This window comes from Mustela nigripes, chromosome 14, assembly GCF_022355385.1.
Source record: "Mustela nigripes isolate SB6536 chromosome 14, MUSNIG.SB6536, whole genome shotgun sequence".
Lineage (NCBI taxonomy): Eukaryota > Metazoa > Chordata > Mammalia > Carnivora > Mustelidae > Mustela > Mustela nigripes.
Window position 1 is genome coordinate 26544255 of NC_081570.1, and position 25567 is coordinate 26569821.

The 25567-nt window shown below is 38.7% G+C and overlaps 1 protein-coding gene across 7 annotated transcripts in view; it reads left to right on the top strand.

Annotated features, from left to right (window-relative positions):
- Positions 1 to 1371: 1371 nt before the first annotated feature.
- ZMYM4 (zinc finger MYM-type containing 4) overlaps positions 1372 to 25567 on the top strand; it is a 154183-nt gene continuing 129987 nt past the window's right edge. For 3 of the 7 annotated variants that reach the window (XM_059377225.1, XM_059377227.1, XM_059377224.1), the window contains exon 1: positions 1372 to 3256. Coding sequence is in view for 2 of the 7 variants with exons in the window: in XM_059377224.1 (XP_059233207.1) it covers positions 3218 to 3256 (39 nt within the window). In the remaining 5 variants the exon portion in view is untranslated. Of the gene's footprint in view, positions 3266 to 3345; positions 3444 to 25567 lie in introns of those variants that run through there. The other 4 variants (XM_059377223.1, XM_059377228.1, XM_059377229.1 and 1 more) reach the window with 4 other exon arrangements.

Consider the following 25567-nt stretch of genomic DNA (forward strand, 5'->3'; position numbering starts at 1 on the left):
CACGAGGCCATTACTTTTACTTGTATGGGGCTGTTTGCCTGTTGGCATGGATACAGTCTGCAAATCATCTCTACCTGGAATTTCAAACAGAAGCAAAACAAGAGTGCTTTCTACTTAAGAGCTAGAGTAGGAAGACAGAGGCATTTGTCTCTCAATCATTGTCTCTCTTTCCCTTCTTCTTTCCACTACTCTTTAAGAGTCAGGCTTTCCTTTACTTCCCTATGTCACAGCCTCATGGCTTATTGTCTTAGATGAAAGGAGCATCTCTTCCGGAGTTTGGGAGAAATGAGATTCTTACTATGTGCTGAATTTTATAAGTTAAATAGAATTAAGGAAATTTAGCAAATTCTTTTTCTCTTCACTAAGCCTATTCTACTCTTTCCTGATTAGGGAAATAAGTCTCAGAGCTCCACTTCAGGCAAGAGTCAATGATGGAACATGATTTAAAGAAGCAAATTAAAATGAATTGGCTTGATATTTGCAAAGCATTATACCATTATACTCTCCTTTTTAAAAAAGAAGTCAGAAAATTGGATTTGTACATGACATAATCCTATTTTAAATGTTGGGATCTAATTAAAAAATAAAAAATTAGAATATATAAAATAATATATTCTTACGACGCTAGGAACCAAAAGGGTTCTGAGACATTTAGAAATATTAACTAATTCTCCCAACAACCTCTTTTACAGATGAGGAAACTGAGGCATGGTGCAAGTAACTTGACCAAGATCACATAGCTGTATGTGGTGCAAACCAAATACATGTCTGTGGGTAGAGTTGTTGCAAGGCAGCCAATTTGGAACCTCTAGTTTATGATATGTGTGAATAAGCTAGAAAACAAAAGCCTTTGAATTCTGGCTTGGCTTCTCTGCTCAATGACCTGTACTAGTCACTTAACCTCTAGAAATCCCTCTGTAAAATTAGGATACTGTGATTAACCTTGCAGTGCTGAGTGTTGGTTTTCTTTTTTCTCCTTCCTTTTAAATGGATGACTGCAGTGAACATTCATGATATGCTTGTATATTATCTGGGATGCACAAATCTTGCCTATTGTTCAAGACCCAATATATTCCTAATACTTCTAGAAATAATCTGCTATAATAGACAGTGCTAGGCTTGGGGTCAAGAAGCTTGTTTCAGTTCTGGTGCTGTTTCTGAGCATACAAGTTTCTGAGCCTCAGTGACTCTGTTTACAACGTGGAGTTCAACTAAGTTAATGGCTTTCAACTGTGTTTTGAGAAATGCTCTATTTCTCTAAAAGTGAGAGAGGGCATTGAAGAAGAGAGAGGACAAGGGGAAGGATGGGTGAGCAGTTTATGGGTTCCCATCTCCACTACTAATTTTGCAACTCCATTTTAAGCTGTCAGATTTTATTAGAAGGGAGTATTCCACTGCCAATAAAATAGGTGGAAACCACTAGACCTTTCATGTACCCACATTCTCTAAAAGTCTTTTCTTGTTTTCTCTTTTTATTTCCTTTTTGTCCTAAACATGGAACTAAAGGGTCTGACAAGTTTCAAAAATTCCAGCTGAAATATACATTCTTTTGTCCTTTTCTTTTTTCTACCAAGAAGTGAAATTAAAGATGAAGAGGCCTCAGCAAGGACCATCGTGGAAACTTCCAGCAACTTCACAGATAGTTTCCAGCAAAATGAGATGGGTTAGGAAACTTTTCAGTTTCCAAACAGCTGCCAAGTGACACACAAAAGTCATAAATTACCTCTCATTAGCCAGTGATTTTAGGAGTTTCTCATTTGCATTTGAATGTTTCTTACTGTGGGGGAATGACCTTCAAGAGGCAGCTTCTTTGTCTTTCTTACTTGATTGTCTTTAAGCTATCATTATGAACTCCATTAGAACAATTTTTCTCCACCTGAGGCTAAGGAACTGGAAGGTATGAAGAGGAATAAATCAAGCCCTTATTCTCGACAGTCTTCCTCAGCTTCCATTTTAGGGCAAGACAGACCCAAATTTATTTCCCAGTTTTCTGCTTGGAAATAAGATGATCATCCTTTAAGCCAGAGTCTCAAAGCTCCTTGAATGGAGGTGAATGAGGACACACAATTATCTGCGAATCATCACACGTCTTCAGAGGAGAATTACAATATTCTTGAAGTATCATGGAACTCCCATTTCTGATCTTCTAGATGAAAATTGATATATATTTTGCTTTGAAGACAGGTTGGTACATTGAAAATCCTGGAAGGCTGTTGCTCAAATCTTGATTCTAAATTCACACGAGCATTCAGGCACCTTGAGGCAAATTACTTTTCTGGACCAGACAGCAATTTTACCATTGGGAGCATTGCAGTAGATGCTTTCTGAGATTCTTTTCGATTTAGGTAGTCTAAAGACAAATTACTATCGAGGAAATTATCTCCAATTGTTGGTTTGGTCTTCAAAATCATTACAGGATCTGATTTTGAGGTTAGGCTGTCAGAATTGGCCCTTAATATTCTATGGCCCGTGCTTCAGATTGGGCTATGTAACGGAAGGAGTTGGGTCTCCTTGAGTTGACTGGCTTGTTCCCGTATTGGTTGGGATTCTCATGTTCAGAGGTCCACTGAGATCTTCAGCTCAATGGCATCGCCGCAGTCAGGTGTAAGTTGATGATCTGGACCCCACACTGACATTTCACCCAATTCTCCAGATAGTCATTTCATCAATTTCTTTCATTTCTCCCTCATCACTGCGTCATGGTCCCTTTAAGGCAGCGGCCATAGTTGAGTGGTGGGAGCAGCTGCTGGCAGCAAAGAGACTTGCAGGATTTGGCCTACCCTTGGCCACTCACCGCGCACGCTCAGGACCGGGGGCTTGGTGGGAAAGGAAGGAGGGGCTTAAGGTGCGCCTGCGCATCTGGGGCGCGCGCAAGGGGCTGGTTTAGTGATCCCTTTAAGAAACCGCAGGCGGAGGAATTTCTCTGAGAGAAAATAATCCTACTCACGGGGCCCCTTGGAGGCCATTAACCCCCCGAGTCCCGGCCCCCCCCCTTTCCCGGGCAGGCCCTACCGCCCACGCGCGCACCCGTGGGATCTCTACATCTCCGACCCGGCGCGCGGCATCCGCCCCCTCCTCACTCTGAGCGCCAGGCCCGGCTGGGTCCGGGGAAGCTGCCGCGAGGCGGCCGTGCCTGCAGTGTGGGCGGGGGCCGGGGGCCCGAGAGGTTCCGCCGCCACCGCGCCGGGAGCCGCAGCGGTTCCGAGCGGGGCCCAACATGGCGGAGAGAGAGGTGGAGTCCGGCCCCCGAAAGAGGGTAGGTGAGGTGAGGCAGAACTCGGGCGGCGGGCGGCGGGGGGCGGGGCGGGAGTCGCGTCCCGGGGCCGGGAATGGGCCAGGCGCAGGCTCGTGGAGGGGTCGCTGAGGCCCGGTTGGGGAGAGGTTGCGGGCAGGACTGAGGCAACCTTGGGTATGGAGCGCGCTGGAGAGTGGTCCTTCGGCAGGTGGGACAAAGATTTGCTGCTGGTTAGGAGGGGGAGGGGCGGGGGTTGTTGTTTGCTTTCTTTTTCTTTTTTTAAAAAAATTTTTTCTGGCACTGGGGGTGGCTTATGTGGGCCAAGGGAGGGAAGGTGTCATATTCTTAAGTGCATCTTCAGTAAATCAGAGTCTGGAAGTTTAACTGGGGAGAGGTCAGGTGGGGGTGGTAGTGGCGGGAATAAGTCGTGGACAGGTCTCAAGAGGAATAACCTGGAGGGTTCTTAAGTAACACCATCGCGAATTCATTTTCCTACCTCCTTTCCCCTCCCCCCATAACCGTTATCAGACCAAGGTGGAGGTGGTGCTCTTACCTGTGAAGAAGTGGGGTTGTTGGCATGTCCTCATTTAGATTTTGTCAACTCTAAATGTCGTGTTCTAGTCTAGCCTCTTTACCAACAATTAAGAACGTTATGACAAGTTTTGTCATCACAAGGGTGTACCCAACCAACCTGCAGAGGTGAAGCCAGTTGTACATGAGAGTTATTGAATGCCTTTTAAAGTTTGTCTTGAAACTTTTCTTATTTAATTCTGAATGATTTTTTTTTCAGACGGAGATCAATACTGTACTATCGATTGGGAAATATTTTTCAGATTTTTAAAAAATATTTCCTCCCCACCTTCCCAAACCTTAGCATGTTGAGCAATGAGTTTCCTATTAGGAGTCTTCCTTTGGGGAATGGTCACAAAATGATCAAATTAGTGTTAAGCCAACCACGTAAAAAATTACTACTTAATTTTTACTGACAATGCCTTTATGATTTAGCATAGAATTAGCAATCTCATAATGAATTACAGCTAACATTTTGAGTGCTTACTATGTGCCTGGCACTGTGCTTTATAGGAGGAATTTAACTTTGCCTTAGCTTTGTAAAACCCATTTTGCAGATGAAGAAATGTGGGCGTAGAGAGTTTAAGTAATTATACTTACGGTCAGATAGCTCTTTAAGAGGTTAATCTGGGATTTGAATTCAGGTTTGTCCCAACTACAATGCTTGTGTCCGATGTCAATCTCTGTGTCTCCCGTTAAAACCCTAAATTATAGGGGCACCTGGGTGGCTCAGTTGGTTAAGCATAAGATCTTGATCTCAGCTCAGGTCTTGATTCCAGGGTCTTGAATTCAGGCCCCGCATTGGGCTCCATGCCTAGCATGCCTACCTAAAACAAAACAAAACTTAAATTATAAATAACCAGAGAAATGTCAAATAGTTTTTTTCCAACAGTTTATTCTGAAGTATTTTCAGTTACACAGCAAAACTGAAAAAATTTACAGAGGCCGTTCGTATACTCACTGGCTAGATTCAACTATTAACATTTTTTTTTTTTTAAAGATTTTATTTATTTATTTGACAGAGAGAAATTACAAGTAGATGGAGAGGCAGGCAGAGAGAGAGAGGGGGAAGCAGGCTTCCTGCTGAGCAGAGAGCCCGATGCGGGACTCGATCCCAGGACCCTGAGATCATGACCTGAGCCGAAGGCAGCGGCTTAACCCACTGAGCCACCCAGGCGCCCCAACTATTAACATTTTATTGGCTTTATAATGTATTTACTCATATATGTAGCCTTTTATCCATAATCAGTTATTTTATAATGTCTTTCATTGTATTTGGAGCAATTAAAATTTAATGTTGATAGTCTTAGGTATATAGAAGTTTAAATCTTCTTTATGTAAAAATTAGTCGTAGCTAGAACAAGATATGTTTTATGATAGTATATTAAATAGTTCATTTAATATAAATATTGGGTATGGAATGCACATGTTTTGAAATTTTAAATTACTCTTCAAGCTCTGAGTCAGTTTAAACTGGATCCTCATTTGAGGAAAGGCACATGGCATGTGGTCAGCCAGTTAAAATACATAGGATGAATTACTTTAGCTGTGTAATGTTCATTCAAGGAGATCTCTGAATCCAGTTGCTACTGATGCTATTATCATTCATCTTATAAAATGGAATGTTCTGGAAAACATCTAAGCAGGTTGGTAACAAATTCATCTAGATTTTAAATACTTCTTTTTCTTCTAATATACTTTAAAGGTGCCACACTGGTAGTAATCTAAACCATTATTTTTTAATATGTAATATATAGATAACTCTTCTACAGATTTTTCCCATTATTTTACCAATTTCATTGTGGAAGAAGGTTACATTCATTAACTTTTAGGCTCCATAATCCATTTTTTAAGTTATTTTATTTTATTTCATGAATTTTTTTTTTTAAGTAATGTCTATACCCAGTGTGGGGCTTGAACTACAACCCTTGGTCAAGAGTAGCATGCTCTACCAGACAGGTGTGCCTCCGTTTTGTTTTTGATATTTGGTTAGAATGTTCAGTAGGGTTATCCTGAACTGTACACATGGTACACATGCTTTGTTTCTCCCCTCATTTCTTTGATATGTGCTAAACTCATGGATTCCATATGTGTATATATTCTAAACAGATTAGTGGGGACTATGTACAAAAGAACAATATCTTTTTAAGTAATTTGACTGCTTTGATGCAGCTAAAAAAGTACATAGGCCTAGATAATAAGTTTAGGTTATTTAATCTAAATAGTATTGATGAATGACATAGTGTTGTATTTGTGATGCTTAGCTGCATTGACCTGTATAATCATTAGTCACAAAAAGTTGTTGAGCACATATGCCAGTTGTTGAACTGTATGCTATGTATTACGTTGTGATATTTATGATCATCTTAGATAATTTATTCTGGCTCTCCTGCTTTTTTGCATCTCCAAAACCTATGACTTCCATGTAATAGGAACTCAAAAAGACTTACATTGATATTTGGTTAAGAAAGTTCACCTGTTCAAGTAGAGGTTCTAGGGCTTGGGTACCGGGTTACTTGCTTTGTAATTTTGGTTGCTTCAGTAAATCTTACATAGCATCTTTTATACTCCAGAATTGTCTCCTGTGGATTCAGATTTAGGGATCTTCTGATTGTTCTGGATTATGGTTAGATGGGAAAGTGTATTTTACGACTTGAGTTGATCTTAAATTCTGTGTAGGACTGCTGGCTGTTTTTTATGCTTGTGGGCATTTAGAACAATAGGTATTCATTAGATAAGGTTGATTTGATTGTATTCTGACTATATTGGAATGCCAGTCTTTCAGTTTTTGAACTTGGGGAAGCTAATTATGTGGGTGGGTCAGCACCATATCCATCAATCATCTGTGCTAAAAACCAAGATCATATGAAGTTCATACACACATAGTCTTTCTTTAAAGTTAGGATATTTTTGAGATATTTATGAATTTTAAGATTATAGAATTTTTATTTTCTAATGTAAGTTTTAAAATTCATTAGGTAGGCTTGTAAATAGTGGAATTATTTTACACATGGCTATTAAAATAAACTTACGAAGCATGCATGAGATCTAACTAAATCTAGTGGCCATATTTTTTTGTGAAATCCCTGTATCTTTTCAAAGTTTACATACAGAATGATGACTTTGGTAAGTGTATATGTTATTACATGGTCTAGTAAGTTGTATCCACTCAGACTTGTCTGTATATTAAATTTGAGGCATATGTGTTTGGTATGCTTAAAAGAAAGATAAGCATATGTATAAGTAGTATGCTTCCATTTTTGTAAAAATTGACCATTTTCCCTTCCCCACATATGTGTCTGTACTTGTATATGTATGAGCTTGGAGAAAGTTGTGGAGGCTACATGTCAGGCTACATGTTACTGTTGATTACCTTCAAGGGGTGGGGATAAAGAAGGAAAGAGAGTAGGGAAAATTTTTTGCAAAATGGAAAAACAGTCATGGTATACGTGAAAATATAGGCTATAAAGTGTTATCCATATTATTATTGTAAATATGTAAAGAGTGAACATGCATGTAGGTAAGGAATAACAAATAACATGAACAAATGAAAACATTGATTTTTATCATGTGATGGGATTATGGAGTTGTTTTGTTCTGGGTTTCTGTTATTTTAATATTTTATAATAAAATAATTGCAAAAGGTTGATCCCTCTTAATTCCTTGATGAACTTTTAATCTTTTCTCTTTTCACTATATGTGTTACTTAAAAAGCACAGTGGTACATACTAAAAATATTTGCAGCTCACATGTACACAGTGTAAAGCATCTACTTGAATGCATTGGCTTTGTAGAGAGCATTTGAAAAGGCCATTCTAGCGTTGATGATTCTGAATTATTTTCACGGTACCCATCTTATAACTAGCAGAGGTTTCTGTAAATAAAGTAATACTTGATATTTATAAGCATTTAAGTTTTAGTCATTATTTTAATTATTTTATGTGTAATATATCCTCCAATCCTCATTAATTCCATAAACAGTGATCACTATTACTGTCCCATTAGGAAACTGAGGTTCAGAGATTTTCTTTTTGCTCAAGGTCATAATATAATAGGCTAAACCAGTATCAGGTATTACTGAAAAATTATACTGTTTGATAGTAGATTAGAATTCATTATAATAACATAAAAGTTAATGTGTTAATCGTATGTAACATGTAACATAAAATACATGTATGTAATATATATAATAATAGTCTAGGTACTGAATTATCTGGGATTTTTGGTGGTTAAAATCAGTGGAATCATACTTAAATTGAGGTGTAAATTCTTAGGATGCATCGAAATCCATTCTAGTTTGAGATAACCTTAAAACATCTTCACAACTCAGAGGTTTATTTTTAAGAAAGTATACACTAAATATTTTAAAGCTATTATTTATTTTAAAGATAAAGTTTGTGCTTCCTTTGAAAATAGAATGATTTCCTAATTTACTAAAGGCCATTTAAGGAGATAAATGTAAAATTGCAATTTTATGGATATTTAGTGAATATTTTCAATTCTGTATTAGGAAACTGACCACTCTTTAAGGAAGACTGATGTTTCTTTTAAATATTCTGATTATTTTACTGTGTATTAATTATGTAATTATTTTAGCAACGGAAAGAGAAAGGAAAGCATTATAGCATAGTATTAGGTTGAACCATATAAAATTGCTAATACTTGACCATTTGACTTATAAAAAATGCATTTTCTTTTTTTAATTTTTTTGAACAACTAATCAGTTTATTAAAAAGGTTGACATAAGCATGTGCAATGGTGACTTCAGCCTCAACTCCTGGCTTAGTAGTGATGAACGTAATTTGCTTTAGTAATCTCAAAAGGACGGTGCAAGTCAGTGAGTTGCTTGTGGATCCTCATCTGAAAATGATCCCAAATTTTAGAACCTTCACTACAAGGAGTTTTCCTTGTAGTGATTTTCAGAGTCGTGGTAGGCATCCAAAGTTGTCCTTATACTTTGAGATTCTTCTTTGTCCCTCTGATCTAGTTGCAGATACCTTCTCCAAAGATTTTACATTGTGCTGGTTAGAGTAATTCTAATTTGTTGAATTCCGCCTCTGTTTCCACGGGTGTCTCCTGGTGTCTTTAAAAGCCCTGTCTGCAGCGCAGCTTTCTGATGGACTTGTTCCTTGGAGAGAGCAAGCAGTGGTGAGTGAGGAACAGAAGCGGAGCACCCAGAAGCTTTCTTGTAGCTATGACTGTGTCTTCCTTAAAGAGCCAAGAATGCATTTTCAAATAGCTGAACGTAATAGAGCATGGGCTTTTCAAAGTCAGGTTATGGTACAGTCTCTAGTATTTAGTAATATTGGGATAATAACACCCACACCCATTTATGCTTAGGGAATATGCATAATATTACTTTGATTTCATTCCTATCTTTCTGGCCTCCTGGAAGCTTGTGTTAGCTACCTTCCTGCTTTTCACCAAAGATGATACCTGAGCAAACCTTTTCTATCCCACATGGTCTACCTTCTACTCTTTGAGGTTAAGGATCATGTGTTCATCTTTCTTTACATCTCCTAACTTGTTTTATAAATTTAAATGTGATATATATATGTACACATAGAAATACATACTGTATATTTATAAACAAAAATTAAAAACCCATATTTATTGTTTCATAATTTGATACTAATAGAATATAAAATACAGATTGGTACAGTGAAACTGCATATTCCTCTTACCCAGCTTTGACAGCTGAACAGTTCTCAACATTTTGCTATTCCTCTCTCATCCAACTTTTTTTTTTTTGGTCAAAATAATTTTAGTATATATGCTTCTGAAGTGAGCACTTGGTCAAAATAATTTTAAAGAAATCTCAGGTGTGACATCATTTAATCTATACATACTTGGGCATGTATTTCTAATAAGTGAGAATTAAAACTAAACAACTCCAATACCATACCTAATAAAGTTAAGAGTTCCTTAATCCAGTCTGTTCAGATTTCTTTGATTCTCTAAAAATTTTTTTTTTTACAGTCGGTTTGTTTAAATCACTATCCAAATAAGATTTGCCATTTTATTTGGTTTATCTGCCTCTTAAATTTCTCTTAACTTCAACTATTGCCCTCCCTACTGTATACACCCTGTACTTTTCCCCATGCTATCTCTGTTGAAAAAACTAGGTCATTTGTTCGGGAGAATTTCCCACATTCTGGATTTGGCTGCTTGAATTCTTTTGGTGTTTTAACATGTTCAATTACCCTTCATATTTCCCACAAATTAGTAGATACATATAGAGCAGTTCTCAACTTTGGCTGAAACTTGAGAATTACCTGGAGAGCTTTTAAATATCCTGATTCTCAGGTTACATTTCAGATTCATGAAATGAGAATTCATGGCTGGATTTTAGGCATCAATATTTTAAAAAATTCCCCAAGTGATTTAGTTCTGTAGTCAAGATTGAGAACTTGAATTGGTAGAGCTTTATGAGGTTTAGGTTCAGTTTCTTTAAGAAAGAAAAATTCGTAACAAAAAAAGGAAGAAAAATTCATGAATAGAGTTATATATAATTTATTTCCAATCAGTTTTAAGAATAAAAGGGTGTGCTGTTTACAGTGGGGTAATAGCCATAAACTGGGACTGTCTGGACAAATTAGGATATATAGTCACCCTATTAGATGATGCTAGTAGACAGTGAATTCTTGCTGCATTATTCCAGGAGGCACACTTTTAGTATTACTAAAATTGGTCAATTTACATTCTGTTCAGGGGATCTAAACATTATAGTTTTTTGTTTTTTAAAGATTTTATTTATTTATTTGAAAGAGATCACAAGTAGGCAGAAAGGCAGGCAGAGAGAGAGGAAGGGAAGCAGGCTTGCTCCTGAGCAGAGAGCCTGATTTGGGGCTCGATCCAGGAACCCTGAGATCATGACCTGACCCGAAGGCAAGGCAGAGGCTTTAACCCATTGAGCCACCCAGGCACCCCTAAACATTATAGTTTCTTAACATCTCATGTAATGAATTATCAGTCATAGATGATTCTCCTAGGTCTTTGATTTCATTAGAGGAGTGATTTTTTTTTTTTTTAACATATGTTATTCACTGGAATTCTTCTGTAAAGAATTTCTTCATCAGTTATTTGGTCACCCTGTAATATTTTTAAGGAGAAGCAGAGAGTGAATGCTTATTTTTTCTCCTTTATCAACTTTCAGAAAAATGAATCGATGCCAGAGCAAATCCTAAAGGCGAGGCCTGGGAGGTGATATCATTATGAAGACATAGATTTTCTTTTTCTTTTTCTTTTTTTTCTTTTTTTTAAAGATTTTATTTATTTATTTGACAGAGAGAGACCACAAGTAGGCGGAGAGGCAGGCAGAGAGAGAGAGAGAGAGAGAGGAAAGCAGGCTCCCTGCTGAGCAGAGAGCCCGATGCGGGACTCGATCCCAGGACCCTGAGATCATGACCCGAGCCGAAGGCAGCGGCCCAACCCACTGAGCCACCCAGGCGCCCCAAGACATAGATTTTAATATGTTTGCTATATTTAAGTGTGTTGTGGTCAGTATTCTTTTTGATGTTTAAATTTGTCTCATTTTTTTATTAATGGCTATCTGTATTAGAATCCTAACATAACATCCATATGTTATCCATGTGTAATCCATAACAGATTACTACCAGTTTGCTGGCTTAATATGGCAGAAATTTATTCTCTCTCATTTCTGGATGCTGGATATTAAGGTGTCAGTAGGCCCAGCTTCTCTCTGAAGGCTCTAAGGAAGAGTTTTTCCTTCATCCAGCTTTTGGAAGGATTCTGGAAGCTTCTGGTGGTTTGATTTATATTCCTTGATTTGTTTAAGCATAACTCCAGTCTGCCTCCCTCTTCCCATGGCCTTCTGTGTTTTCTTTTCTGTCTCTTTTAGGGATGTCTTCATTGGATTTAGGGTCCAGCCTAATCCTGGATGATCTTGTCTCAACATGTTTACCTTAATTACATCTGTGAAGACCTATTCTCCTCACAATCTGAGCTTCTGAATGCTTATGTCTTTTAGGGGCCACAATTCAAGCCACTACAGTCCACCTTCTTGTCCCTCAAACTTGACATCCATCCCATATACAAAATACATTCATCTCTATCCCAGCATCCCCCAAAGTCTCAACCCCTTATAGCATGAATTCTTTTTTTTTTTTTTTGAAGATTTTATTTATTTATATGACAGACAGAGATGACAAGTAGGCAGAGAGGTAGGCAGGAGAGAGGAGGAAGCAAGCTTCTGGCTGAGCAGAGAGCCTGACTTGGGGCTCGATCCCAGGACGAGTGTGATTCTGGGTATGACCCATCTGGGAAAAAATTCTTCTTCATCTGTATTCCTGTGAAACCAGAAAACAAATTTTCTGCTTTCTTTCTTTTTTTTTTTTTAAAGATCTTATTTATTTATTTGACAGACAGAGATCACAAGTAGGCAGAGAGAGAGGAGGAAGCAGGTTCCCCGCCGAGCAGAGAGCCCAATTCGGGGCTCAATCCCAGGACCCCAGGATCATGACCGGAGCCGAAGGCAGAGACTTCAACCCACTGAGCCACCCAGGTGCCCCAATATTCTGCTTTCTTGATACAATCCTGGGTCAGGCATGGGATAGACATTCCCATTACAAAAGGAAGGAAATGGAAGGAATAAAGGGATCACTGGTCCCACTTAAGTTCAAAACCCAGCTGGACCAATTTCCTTAGGTTTCAGGACCTGAGAAAAATTCTCTCTGGCTTGATCTTCTGCCTTCTGGGTTTACTGAAACAGTGTAGACCCCTGCTTTGAGCCTACTTCTCTGACTTCTACTTCTGTGGACCTTTCTTTTTCTTTGAAGGATAGCACATGTTCACACATGAGTAGCTTTATTAGCTCTTTCCTGCCAACAGAATTCCAGATTTTTTTTTTCATTTTTGTCTTATCTGTTCTTTGAAGTATAGGCTGGTAGTGTTTTTGTTAGTATACTATGTTCACACACTAGGGCACCTAGGTGGCTCAGTCATTGGGCATCTGCCTTTGGCTCAGGTCATGATCCCAGGGTCCTGGGATTGAGCCCCACGTCAGGCTCCCTGCTTGGGGGGAAGGAAGCCTGCTTCTCCCTCTCCCTCTGCTTGTGTTTCCTCTCTTGCTGTATTTCTCTCTGTCAAATAAATAAATAAAGTCTTTTAAAAAATGTGTTCACATACCTCGAGTCTTCTATGTAAAGGGGGTCCATACAGTTAGACAAGAGGGTTCTTCGTGGATCTGGATAACCCAGTCTTTATTCCTGATTTAAATTGAGGTGACTGATTGGACCCATGAGTCATACATCTGATATCTTCAGCAAATAGTTGTCTAGCTATATCCTTGGCCCTTTCTCTAGAGCACATTTCTAACGGTGAATTTCATAATTTTCACATCCTCTGAGATGGGCTGAGAACCTCCCAAGTCATCAAGAGTTGTTTCCTTTTTGCTTAATATTTTCTCAGTTTATCTCTTGGGTCTTCCTTTTTACTCTTAGCAACAAAAAAAAAACCAGGTTGTGCTTTCAACTCTTTGCTTAGAAATCTTAGTAAATATCTAAATTCATTGCTTCCAAGTTCTGCTTCCTACCCAGTATAGAACACAATTCTGTCAAATTTTCTGCTACTTTATAATGATTACCTTCTAGTTCCCAATATTCTTTGTTTCCTTCTATTTTTCCTTCTAACATCTCACCAGAACCATCTTTAACAATCAGATTTTTCTCAACATTTTGTTCATGGTATATATGTGTTAAGATGTTAAAAACTTTCTCTTCTTGTTCCTCACTTCCTTGTGAAACTACCAGAATTGTCTTTATTTTTTTTTTTTAAGATTTTATTTATTTATTTGACATAGAGAGATCACAAGTAGGCAGAGAGGTTGGCAGAGGGGGTGGTGAGGCATGCTCCCCACTGAGCACAGAGCCTGACATGGGCTCAATCCCAGGACTCTGGGATCATGACCTGAGCTGAAGACAGAGGCTCAACCCATTGAGCCACCTAGGTGCCCCCACCAGAATTGTCTTTAATACTTATATTTGTACCAACCATCTCTTGAAGGCAATCTAGATTTTTTTTCTATCACGCTGCTCTCTTGTTATTTTTTTAAGTAGGCTCCACGCCGGGTGTAGAGCCCAGCCTGGGGCTTGAACTCATGACCCTGAGATCAAGACCTGAGCTGAGATCAAGAGGGATGCTTTAACCGACTGAGCCACCCAGTCACACCCCCTCCCTTTTTTTTGATAGTTGACAGATTGCCTCTTACATGCTTCCTAAAATTCATCCAGCATCGGGGCACCTGGGTGGCTCAGTGGGTTAAAGCCTCTGCCTTCGGCTCGGGTCATGATCCCAGGGTCCTGGGATCGAGCCCCATGTCGGGCTCTCTGCTCAGTGGGGAGCCTGCTTCCCTTCCTCTCTCTGTCTGCCTCTCTGTCTACTTGTGATCTCTGTCTGTCAAATAAATAAATAAAATCTTTAAAAAAAAAATTCATCCAGCATCTACTCATCCAGTTCCAAATCTTTTTCCATATTTTTAGGTATTTATTACCACAACCTACCATTTCCAAGTACCAAAATCTGTATTAGTTTACTAGGTTTGCTGTAAGAACTCACCACAGACTTGGTGGCTGAAAACAACAGAAATTTATTCTCTCATAGTTCTGGAGGCTAGAACTCCAAAATCAAGGGGTCAGCAAGGCTATCCTCTATCTGAAGGCTCTAGGAAAGAACCTTCTTTGTGTCTCTTTCAGCTTCTGGTGGCCTTAGGTTCCTTGATTTGTGGCAGCATTAACTCCCAGTTTTTACCTCTGCTTTCACATGACCTTCTCTGTGTTTTTGTCTTTTCTAAGGAGAATTAGGGCCTACCCTAATCCAGGGTCATCTCATTTCAAGATCCTTGCGCTGATTACATCTGCAAAGATCACATTCTGGGTACCTGGGAGGACATATCTTTGGGGGCCACAGTTCAACGTACAACAAGTCTTTAAGGTTAGCACCTGAATGTTTTAAAAAAATTATATTAAAAGTTACCTTAGGGGTGCCTGGGTGGCTCAGTGGGTTAAGCCTCTGTCTTCAGCTTAGGTCATGGTCTCAGGGTCCAGGGATCGAGCCCCGCATCAGTCTCTCTGCTCAGCAAGGAGCCTGCTTCTCCCTCCCCTTCTGTCTGCCTCTCTGCCTACTTGTGATCTCTGTCAAATAAATAAATAAAATCTTTTAAAAAAAGTTACCTTAAATTTTTTAAATGTGTTTAAATACACATGACATAAAATATACCATTTTATTCTTTTATTTATTTATTTTTACTTATTTATTTTTAAAAAAGATTTTATTTATTTATTTGACAGAAAGTCAAGTAGGCAGAGAGAGGAAGAAGCAGGAGCAAAGAGCCCAATTCGGGGCTTGATCCCAGGACCCTGGGATCATGACCTGAACTGAAGGCAGCGGCTTTAACCCACTGAGCCACCCAGGTGCCCCTATAATTTACCATTTTAATTATTACAAGTGTGTAACTCAGTGGAATTAAGTACATTTTAATAGTGTTGTACAAGTATTACCACTGTCTTTTCTTTCTGTTTTTTTTTTTTTTTTTTTTTTTTAAAGATTTTTTTTATTTATTTGACAGGCAGAGATCACAAGCAGGCAGAGAGGCAGGCAGAGAGAGAGGAGGAAGCAGGCTCCCTGCTGAGCAGAGAGCCCGATGCGGGACTCGATCCCAGGACCCTGAGATCATGACCTGAGCCGAAGGCAGCGGCTTAACCCACTGAGCCACCCAGGCGTCCCTTCTTTCTGTTTTTTAAAAGATTTTATTTATTTTAGAGAGAGTGAGTGTGGAGAGGGGTGGAAGGAGAGAGAGAGGGAGAGAATCTCAAGCTCTGTGTGGAGCTTCATCCTGACTCAGGGCTTGATCTCAGGACCCTGAAATCAAGACCTGAACTGAAACCAGGAGTTGGAAGCTCAACTACCTGAACCACCCAGGTGCTTCTACCACTGTCTTTTTTATCCCGCACAGAAAGTCAGTCCACATTAAGGAATAACTGTTTTCTCTAGCTTCTGTTATGCTTTAATTTACTTTATAGCTCAATGAATTTGCCTATTCTAGATATTTCACATAAGTGGAATTAGACAATATTTGACCTTTGGTGTCTGACTCATTTCACTTAGCATAATATGTCAGAATTTCATTTTTTTATGGCTAAGTAATAGTTTATTGTATGTAGGTAATACATTTTATTTATCCTTTTATTTGTTGACAGGCACAGTTGTTTTTATCTTTTGGCGATTATGAAAAATGTTGCTATAAACAGTGCTGTACAATAATCTCAGTCTATGTTTTCACTTCTTTTGGATATATACCTAGAAATGGATTTGCTGGGATAAATGGGATTTTTATGTTTATCTTTTTGAGGAATCCCCAGTTTGTTTTCCACAGAGGTGTATTAGCAATGCACAAGGGTTCTGATTTCTCCATATCATCTTCAACGCTTGTTCTTTTTTCTTTTTTTTTCTTTTTCTGATAATAGCTGTCCTAGTGGGTGTGAAGCAGTATCTCATTGTGGTTTTGATTTGTAATTTTTAAATCATTATTGATGGTGAGTATCTGTTCTTGTGCTTATTGGCCATTTATATATCTTCCTTGGAGAAATGTGTTTTTAAATCCTTTGCCCTTTTTTAATTGGGTTGTCTTTTTGTTACTGAGTTATAGGAGTTATTTATATATTTTGAAGATTTTATTTATTTATTTGACAGAGAGATACCACAAGCAGATGGAGAGGCAGGCAGAGAGAGAGAGAGAGAGAGAGAGAAGCAGGCTCCCTGCTGAGCAGAGAGCCCAATGCGGGGCTCGATCCCAGGACCCTGAGATCATGACCTGAGCTGAAGGCAGCGGCTTAACCCACTGAGCCACCCAGGCGTCCTATATTTTGGATATTAAACTCTGATCAGATATGTGATTTGCAAATATTTTCTCCCATTCAGGTGGTTTTTCATTTTTGATATGTCCATTGAGCCACAAAAGTTTTCAGTTTTGATGAAGTCTAATTTGTCTGTTTTCCTTTTGTAGCTTGTGCTACAAAAGTTTAAGAAACATTTGCCAAATATAAGATCCTGTAGTTTTTCCCATATGAAGAAGTCTGAGTTTTGTAGTTTAGCTCTTTAATGTAGGTCTTTTTTTTTTTTTTTAAGATTTTATTTGTTTATTTGACAGAGAGAGACAGAGAGGTCACAAGTAGGCAGAGAGGCAGGTAGAGAGAGAGGGAGAAGCAGGCTCCCCGCCAAGGAAAGAGCCCGATGTGGGGCTCGATCCCAGGACCCTGGGATCATGCATGACCTGGGCCGAAGGCAGAGGCTTAACCCACTGAGCTACCCAGGCGCCCCTTTAATGTAGGTCTTTAATCCATTTATAGTTAACTTTTGTTTATAGTGTAATGTATGTGTTCAGTTCTGTTCTTTTGTATGTGGATATCCAGTTTTTCCAGCACTATATATTGAAGTTTGTTCTTTTCCCATTGAATGATGTTGGCACCCTTGTCAAAAATCATTTGGCTTTTGTATTAATCACTTTGTGTGCTATAACAAAATAGCATAGATTGGGTGGCTTAAACCATAGAAATTTATTTCTCCTATTCCTGGAGGATGGGAAGTCTAAGACTAAGGTTTTAGGAGGTAGATTTCATTTGGTTTGTTGGCAGCTGCCATTTTTGCTTTGTGCCCTCATAATCTCTTTGTGTATTCTCAGAGATTGAGTGAGCTCTGTGGTTTCTCTTATTAGGAGGGCACTAATTCTGTCATGAGAGCCCTACCCTGATAACCTCATCTAACCCTACTTACCTCCCAAAGGTCCTATCTTTAAATATCATAACATTGGGGTTTCAGTCTTCAACATGTAAATTTTGGGGACAGAAACATTCAGTCTATAACAGCCATGTATATAAGGGCTTATTTCTGGATTCTCAGTTTTGTTCCAGTGGTTTATATGTCTCTTTGTGCCTGTACTACACTGTTATGATTACTGTAGCTTTGTAGAAGTTTGAAATTGGAAAGTGTGAGTCCTCCAACTTTGTTTCTCCTTTTCAAGATTGTTTTGGCTATTTGGCATCCCTTAAAATACCATATGAAATTCAGGATTTTTTTTCCTATTTCTACACAGTATGCCGTTGGGTTGTTAGGGATTGAATTGAATTTATAAATCTCTTGGGTAGTATTGTCATCTTGATACTATTAAATCTTCTAGTCAACAAATGCAGGGTATCTTTCCTTTTAGCTATGCCCTTTAAATTTTTTTTTTTTTTTAATTAAGTAAACTTAACCCCCAACGTGGGCCTAGAACTCATGACCCTGATATCAAGAGTGCCACGCTCTGCTGACTAAGCCAGTCAGGTACTCCTGTCCTTTAAAATTTCTTTCAGCCATATTTTGTCCAGGTCTCAGTGTACAAGTCTTGTAGCTCCTTGGTTAAATTTTTCCTAAATATCAGTGTAATTCACTGTATTAATAGAATGAAAAAAACCCTCACATGATCATCTCAGTTGATGTAGGAAAAAACATTTGAAAAACTTCATCAGACTTTATTTAATAAATTAGGAATAGAAGGTAACTTCCTCAACATGATAAAAGCTATATTTGAAAAATTGTAATTAACATCATATTGATGGTGAAAGACTGCAAGGCTTTCCCCTTAGATCAGGATGCCCTCTTTTGGTACTTCTAATCAATGTATTTGAAGTTTAGCCAGAGCAGTTAGGCAAGTTAGAAATGACATCCAAATTAGAAAGAAAGAAGTAAAAGTATCTCTTACTGCAGATGACATGATTATGTATATAGAAAACCTTAAAAATCCACCAACATCCCCCATCCCTGCAGACCCTGTGAGAGGTGGTAAGTTCAGCAGAGTTCTGGATTTAAAAAATCTCACGAAAATCAGTGTATTTCCACACATTAGCAATGAAATCCTGAGAGGAAATCAAGAAAATTATTTCATTTATATAAGCATCAAAAAATAAAATACTTAGTTTTCTGTATTCTTTTGATTTAACTCAGTGGTCCTTGAAAGTTTATTACCTTTTGGTCAAAAAGGATGGGCCTAGGCTTATGCTTTTGTTACTATCTCAGACTTGGAATTAACTCCCAAGAAGCCTTGGGTACCTTTCAGTAGTAGGAAGTGGTAGTTACAGAGTATAGTCTGAACTGAGATATGCTTTTTGAAATTAGAGGGATTTTTTGAGACTGTTATTGCTTGTGTTTTTTATACTTCTTCCTCAACTCACATCTGGTTTTTCCTTCTGTTTCCCCACTGAAATTGTCTTTAACATCACTGAAATGACCTAATAATTACCAAGTCTAATGGATGCTTTTCAGAGCTTTTATTTGATTTCTCTTAGACATCTGACCCTATTGCCTGTTCCTCCTTGAAACTTCTCCCTTGTTTATAAAGATGGCATTCTCATGGTTCTTCTCTTGAATTGCTTCTTTTCAGTCATCTTTGACTCTTTTTGCATGCCCATTAAGTGTTGTTTCCTTGGCCTGTGTTTTTCTTGGGTAACCTACAGTTGCTTTAAAACTACCCATTAAATACATCGTGTTTTCCTTTCTGCTTTGCTTCTTTTTTTGTGTGTCTAAAACTCAAAATCTGTATTGCCAGATGTGTTTAGTTACTGTCTTCTAGTCATCCATGTTAGAAACTTCTGAGTCATCTTGCTTCTTCTCTTTCCCTTATCAATACGTTTTTTTTTTTTTAAAGATTTTATTTATTTATTTGACAGACAGAGATCACAAGTAGGCAGAGAGGCAGGCAGAGAGAGAGGGAGGAGCAGGCTCCCTGCTGAGCAGAGAGCCCAATGTGGGGCTCGATCCCAGGACCCTGGGATCATGACCCGAGCCAAAGGCAGAGGCCTTAACCCACTGAGTCACCCAGGTGCCCCTCAATACAGTTTTAATTGGTGAATCTTACTGAGATTACCTCAGATATGATTAAGATTTTATTTCTACTAACACCAGCCTAATTATGGTACTCGTTTTGTTTGCTTCATCTTAACTTTTCTTGCCTTTATTTATTTATATTTTATTGCCTTTATTTATTTATTTGACAGAGAGAGAGAGATCATAAGTAGGCAGAGAGGCAGGCAGAGAGAGGAAGAAGCAGAGAGCCTGATGCGGGGCCTGATCCCTGGACCCTGAGATCACTACCTGAGCCAAAGGCAGAGGCTTAAGCCACTGAGCCACCATATGCCCCTTTCCTTGCCTTTAAAACTCTTCCCCCCACTATCTGTGTTGTTTCCTCTCCCATTCATTCTGTATACTGGAGACTGATTTATTCTCAGAAATGAAAATCTGTTCATCAATATGGTAACAATTTGGCTCCCTTAATAATTATTCAATTCGCTAAGATAGGTGCTATTCAGATTCTCTTCCTGTGGCAAGAAGCAGGTTGCCTTAGGGCTCTGACTCTTCTCTTCGAAATATACTTTTCAAAAGAAAAAAGAAAAAAAAGAAATGTATTTTCCCTTCATGGGAGAGGTTTTTTCTAATTGTCTCTGCTGTTGTCATGCTAGCTTGGTTGGTATGGGTCCTCCTTGGCCCAGCAGCCAGAATGTAGAGATAGAATCTTTGCTTAATTCCACCCAGCACAGTTGAGACCAGGCTGTGACTTTTTAAAAGATTTTTTAAGCAATCTTCACATCCAGTGTGCTGCTTGAATTTACAACCCTGAGGTCAAGGGTTACATGCTCTACTAACTGACCAATTCAGGTGCCCCCCGAGGTTGTAACTTTTAAACAAGACTTTATTAAAAATTGAGTATAGTGGGAGGGAATTACAAAACCAACACAGTAGTCCACCCCCACCCGAAATCTGTGGTTTTGCTTTCTGTGGTTTTAGTTACCCACAGTCAACCGCGGTCCATCCGGAAGCACATGATCCTCCCTATTGTCGGGAGGTCAGTAGTAGCTTAACATTGTATTGCAGTGCCTGGTTGTTCAACTCATTTCATCTCATCACATAGGCATTTTATCATTTCATGTCAACACAAGAAGAGTGAATACTATATTTTGAGAGAGTAACCAATTCACTTAACTTTTATTACATTGTAGTGCTGTAATTGTTCTGTTCCTGGTGTTAGTCTCTTCCTGTGCCTAATTTATACATTCAGCTTTATCACATTTATGTGTAGTTGGTCCTTGAACAACAGTGGGGTTGGGGCATCTGTCCCCCCACAGTAAAAAAGCTGCCTATTAGTTTTTAAAAAATAAATAAATAATTTTTAAAAGACTTTATTTATTTGACAGAGAGTAGGGAGAGAGCGAGAGAATGCACAGGCAGGGGGAATAGCACAGGGAGAGGGAGAAGGAGGCTCCCTACTGAGCAGGGAGCCCAATGTAGGACTCAGTCCCAGGATCCCAAGATCATGACCTGAGTCAAAGGCAGACGCTTAACCGACTGAGCCACCCAGGTACCCCTTATTTAAGTAATCTCTACACCCAGTGTGGGGCTTGAACTCACAGCCCCAAGATCAAGAGTCTCATACTCTTCTGACTGAACCAGCCAGGCACCCCTGCCTCTAACTTTTGACTCCCCTGAAACTTAATCGCTAACACCCTACTATTGACTGGAAGCCTTAGTGATAACATAAATAGTTGATTAACACATACTTTGTCTGTTGTATGTATTACATATTATACTGTTAACAATAAAGCAAATTAGAGGAAAGAAAATGTATGTGTATATATACATACATACATATATATGTATGTGTGTGTGTGTATATATATATATATTTTTTTTTTCTTTCCCCTATTTTGAAAGAGGTAGAGAGAGAGGCTATGAGAAGGGGGTTGAAGGTAGGGGAGAGGGACAGAGGGAGAAGGAGAGAATCTTAAACAGGCTCCATGCCCAGTGTGCCACTCTGAGCCTGATGCAGTCTCCATCTCACGACCCTGAGATCATGACCTGAGCAGAAATCAAGAGGCAGACACTTAACGGACTGAGCCACCCAGGCACCCCAAAAAGAAAATAATTTTTAGAAAATCATAAGGTAGAGAAAATAGATTTGCAGTACTGTACTGTATTTATTGAAAAAACTGTGTAAGTGGACCTGTACAGTTCATACCCATGTTGCTCAAGGGTCAGCTGTACTACCTTTAATAATTAGCTATTCCAAAATTTTTTTTTAAGATTTTATTTATTTCTTTGACAGAGATCACAAGTAGGCAGAGAGGCAGGCAGAGAGAGAGGAGAAGCAGGCTCCCTAACAAGCAGAGGGCCTGTTTCAGGGCTTGATCCCAGGACTCTGGGATCATGACCTGAGCCGAAGGCAGAGGCTTTAACCCACTGAGCCACCCAGGTGCCCTGAGCTATTTCCAAAAAACTTTGGAGGTGCCTTGGTGTCTTAGTGGGTTAGGGCCTCTGCCTTCGGCTCAGGTCATGGTCCCGGGTCCTGGGATTGAGCCCTGCTCCTCAGGGAGCCTCCTTCCTCCTCTCTCTCTGCCTGCCTCTCTGCCTAGTTGTGGTTTCTCTCTGTCAGATAAATAATAAAAAAATAAAAAAACAAAAACGAAAACTTTGAACACCAAAAATTAAAAAAAAAGGAAAGAAAGAAAAAAACCCCTTCATTTTGGAGAAGGAATTAATATAATTAAGGACCATGGTACAGGAAAATACAGATATGGTAACTTTAATGTTGTGATTGATCAGAGAATATAATTATGTTCTTTTATCACATAGAACAAATATTACTGCATCTGTGAAGAAAGAGCGTATTATAGCACTGTCTAAAAGTAGTTTCAGATGTGAATCTTGAGTAGGAGACACTGAGTAATGTAGTGAACATTGTCTTCAGTAACATTTTCTTTTTAACAGAAGAAAGTCTCAATTTCTCTTCTATAAGTTTCTGTATGAACATTATTTCTTTTGGGTAAATAATTAGTGGGATTGCTGAGTAATAAAAGTTTTCTTTATGTTGTGTTTTGAGTTATTTTATATATTTTGGATATAAATCTTTTATTAGATATGTGTTTTGCAAATATTTTCTCCTAGTCTGTGGCTCATCTTCATTTTCTTTCTTTCTTTTTTTTTTTTAAAGATTTTATTTAGTTATTTGACAGAGAGAGTTCACAGTAGACAGAGAGGCAGGCAGAGAGAGAGAAAGAGGGAAGCAGGCTCCCTGCTGAGCAGAGATCCCGATGCGGGACTCGATCCCAGAATCCTGAGATCATGACCTGAGCCGAAGGCAGCGGCTTAACCCACTGAGCCACCCAGGCGCCCTCATCTTCATTTTCTTAACATTGTTTTTCAAAGAGCAGAAATTGAGATTGAGGCTGGTGAACACATACACGTATACAGACATGGATTTAATTTTGTGGGAATCAGCAGATAGATAACAGGAGACCCAGGAGAATCATGGTGTTTTCGTTTTTAATTAGCAATATGCTTCAGAATCCCCTGAGGGAATTCTATCCCTGCTCCTTTACAATACACAAATGTCTAGTCCCTATCTGTCCCAGACCTTCTGAAATAGATTAAGAGGAGGATTGCGAAGTAGGAACCACTATCATAGTGGTTCATAGTACAGAGTAGATGTACTATCATAGTACATTTTGGCCTTAGTTCTTACCATTAACATGGTTTTTGTTTCCTTACAGATAAAATAGAAATAAAGATCTATGTAACTTAGTAGGTTTCAGGAGGTTAGTGCAGAAGAAATACTAGCATACACTGGGAGGTGTTTTCTGGAGGCAAAGGGGAGAGATTGAGTAGTGTCATGGAAGCCTTGGAAGTCATTGTTGGGAAGTGAATGTGAACATTACTATTTTCTTGCCTTCTATTCTGTGTGACACTTGAATTATTTAAGAAGCAAATGTTTGCTCCAAGTATTCCTTTCATTCAACCCTTTTGTTCCCATGAAATTGACTATGATGTTTTCTTTTCTTGAATTCCATTATATCATAGTAACTTTCTTGCTTTTCTATACGATCTTCATATGATTTTTCATAGAGTTTATGTCAGAGTTGAATTATTTCTCTAGAGATAGTTATAGAAAATAGGCATGCTTAGTCCTTCAGTTTTTCTTCATGTTTGATGCCTTAATATATAAGTAGTTATTTTCCTCACTATAATTTTTATATATGGAAAGTAAATTTTAAGACGCAATATCTGATCATTACCAACAAGGAAAAAAGGGTGTTGTATCCAGTAACAAAGGAAGATTTGCTTTATTTGTTTAATTGTCATTTGTTGGAAGAAAAGAATATAGAGAGGCCCCAAAATAGTCATTTTGAGTTGTTATAAGTGATATTATATAGAAAAAAAGCTGCTTGTTTTATATGAGGAGTACAGCTGTGCATTTAAGAGGTTTCTAGGGATTATTACTTTTTTAAAACCTTTGTTACAGAAACTTGAAATGTAGAGCAAATAGTTCAACTAATGGTTATATATTCATCATTCATCTTCTTTAATAGTCAACTTTCTGCCTTTTATTTATTCCTTTCACATGTCTTTCCCTATAATTTTTTTTAAAGATTTTATTTATTTATTTGACAGACAGAGATCACAAGTAGGCAAAGAAGCAGGTAGAGAGAGAGGAGGAAGCAGGCTCCCCGCTGAGCAGAGAGCCCGTTGTGGGGCTCCATCCCAGGATGCTGGGATCATGACCTGAGCCGAAGGCGAGGCTTTAACCCACTGAGCCACCCAGGCGCCCCCCTATAATTTAAAGCAGATTGTAGACATACTTCATTTCACCTGTTTTATATCTCTAACAAATGCAGTCTCTTTTTTTTTTTTTTAAAGATTTTTATTTATTTATTTGACAGAGAGAGATCACAAGTAGGCAGAGAGGCAGGCAGAGAGAGAGGAGGAAGCAGGCTCCCTGCTGAGCAGAGAGCCCGATGCGGGACTTGATCCCAGGACCCTGAGATCACGACCTGAGCCGAAGGCAGCGGCTTAACCCACTGCGCCACCCAGGCGCCCCAATGCAGTCTCTTTTTAAAAAAAAATCATACCCTTATCACACTGAACAAAATCAACATGATTCCTTAGTGCCACCTAATATTTGTACAACTTTCTTGTTTCACAAGGTTAGAAGCTAAAACAAGGTTTGTGGCTTGTTTTGTCTTTTTTTTTTTTTTTTTTTTTAAAGATTTTATTTATTTATTTGACAGAGAGAAATTACAAGTACACTGAGAGGCAGGCAGAGAGAGAGAGAGAAGGAAGCAGGCTCCCTGCTGAGCAGAGAGCCCGACGCGGGACTCGATCCCAGGACCCTGAGATCATGACCTGAGCCGAAGGCAGCGGCTTAACCCACTGAGCCACCTAGGCGCCCCTGGCTTGTTATGTCTTTTTAAGCCTCTTTAAATCAGTAAATCTCCCCATTTAAAAAGCTGCCATTTATTTTTAAAAGACATTGGATGATTTGTGTTGTAGCATTTCCCACATCCTGGGGTTTGCTGCTTATTTTCTAGTGTCATTGCACATGTTCTTCTATTCTTCATGTTTCCTGTAATTTGTAGAAGTGTGATTAGATTCAGGTTCAAATTGTTTTTTTTTTTTTAAGGAATTCTCCATAGGGGGTGCTGTGTTCTTCCCATGATGCCACTTGTGGAACTATCACGTTTGTCCTTGTTCAGGTGATGAAAGCTTAATCCATATATTTAAAAGTTCCTCTTCAGTTTTTTTTTTTTTTTTAAAGATTTATTTATTTATTTCAGAGAGGCAGATAGAGTGTGCAAGAGTGCAAGTGAGCGGGGGAGGGGGAAGAGGGAGAGAATCTTTTTTTTTTTTTTTAAGATTTTATTTATTTATTTTAAATAGAGCACA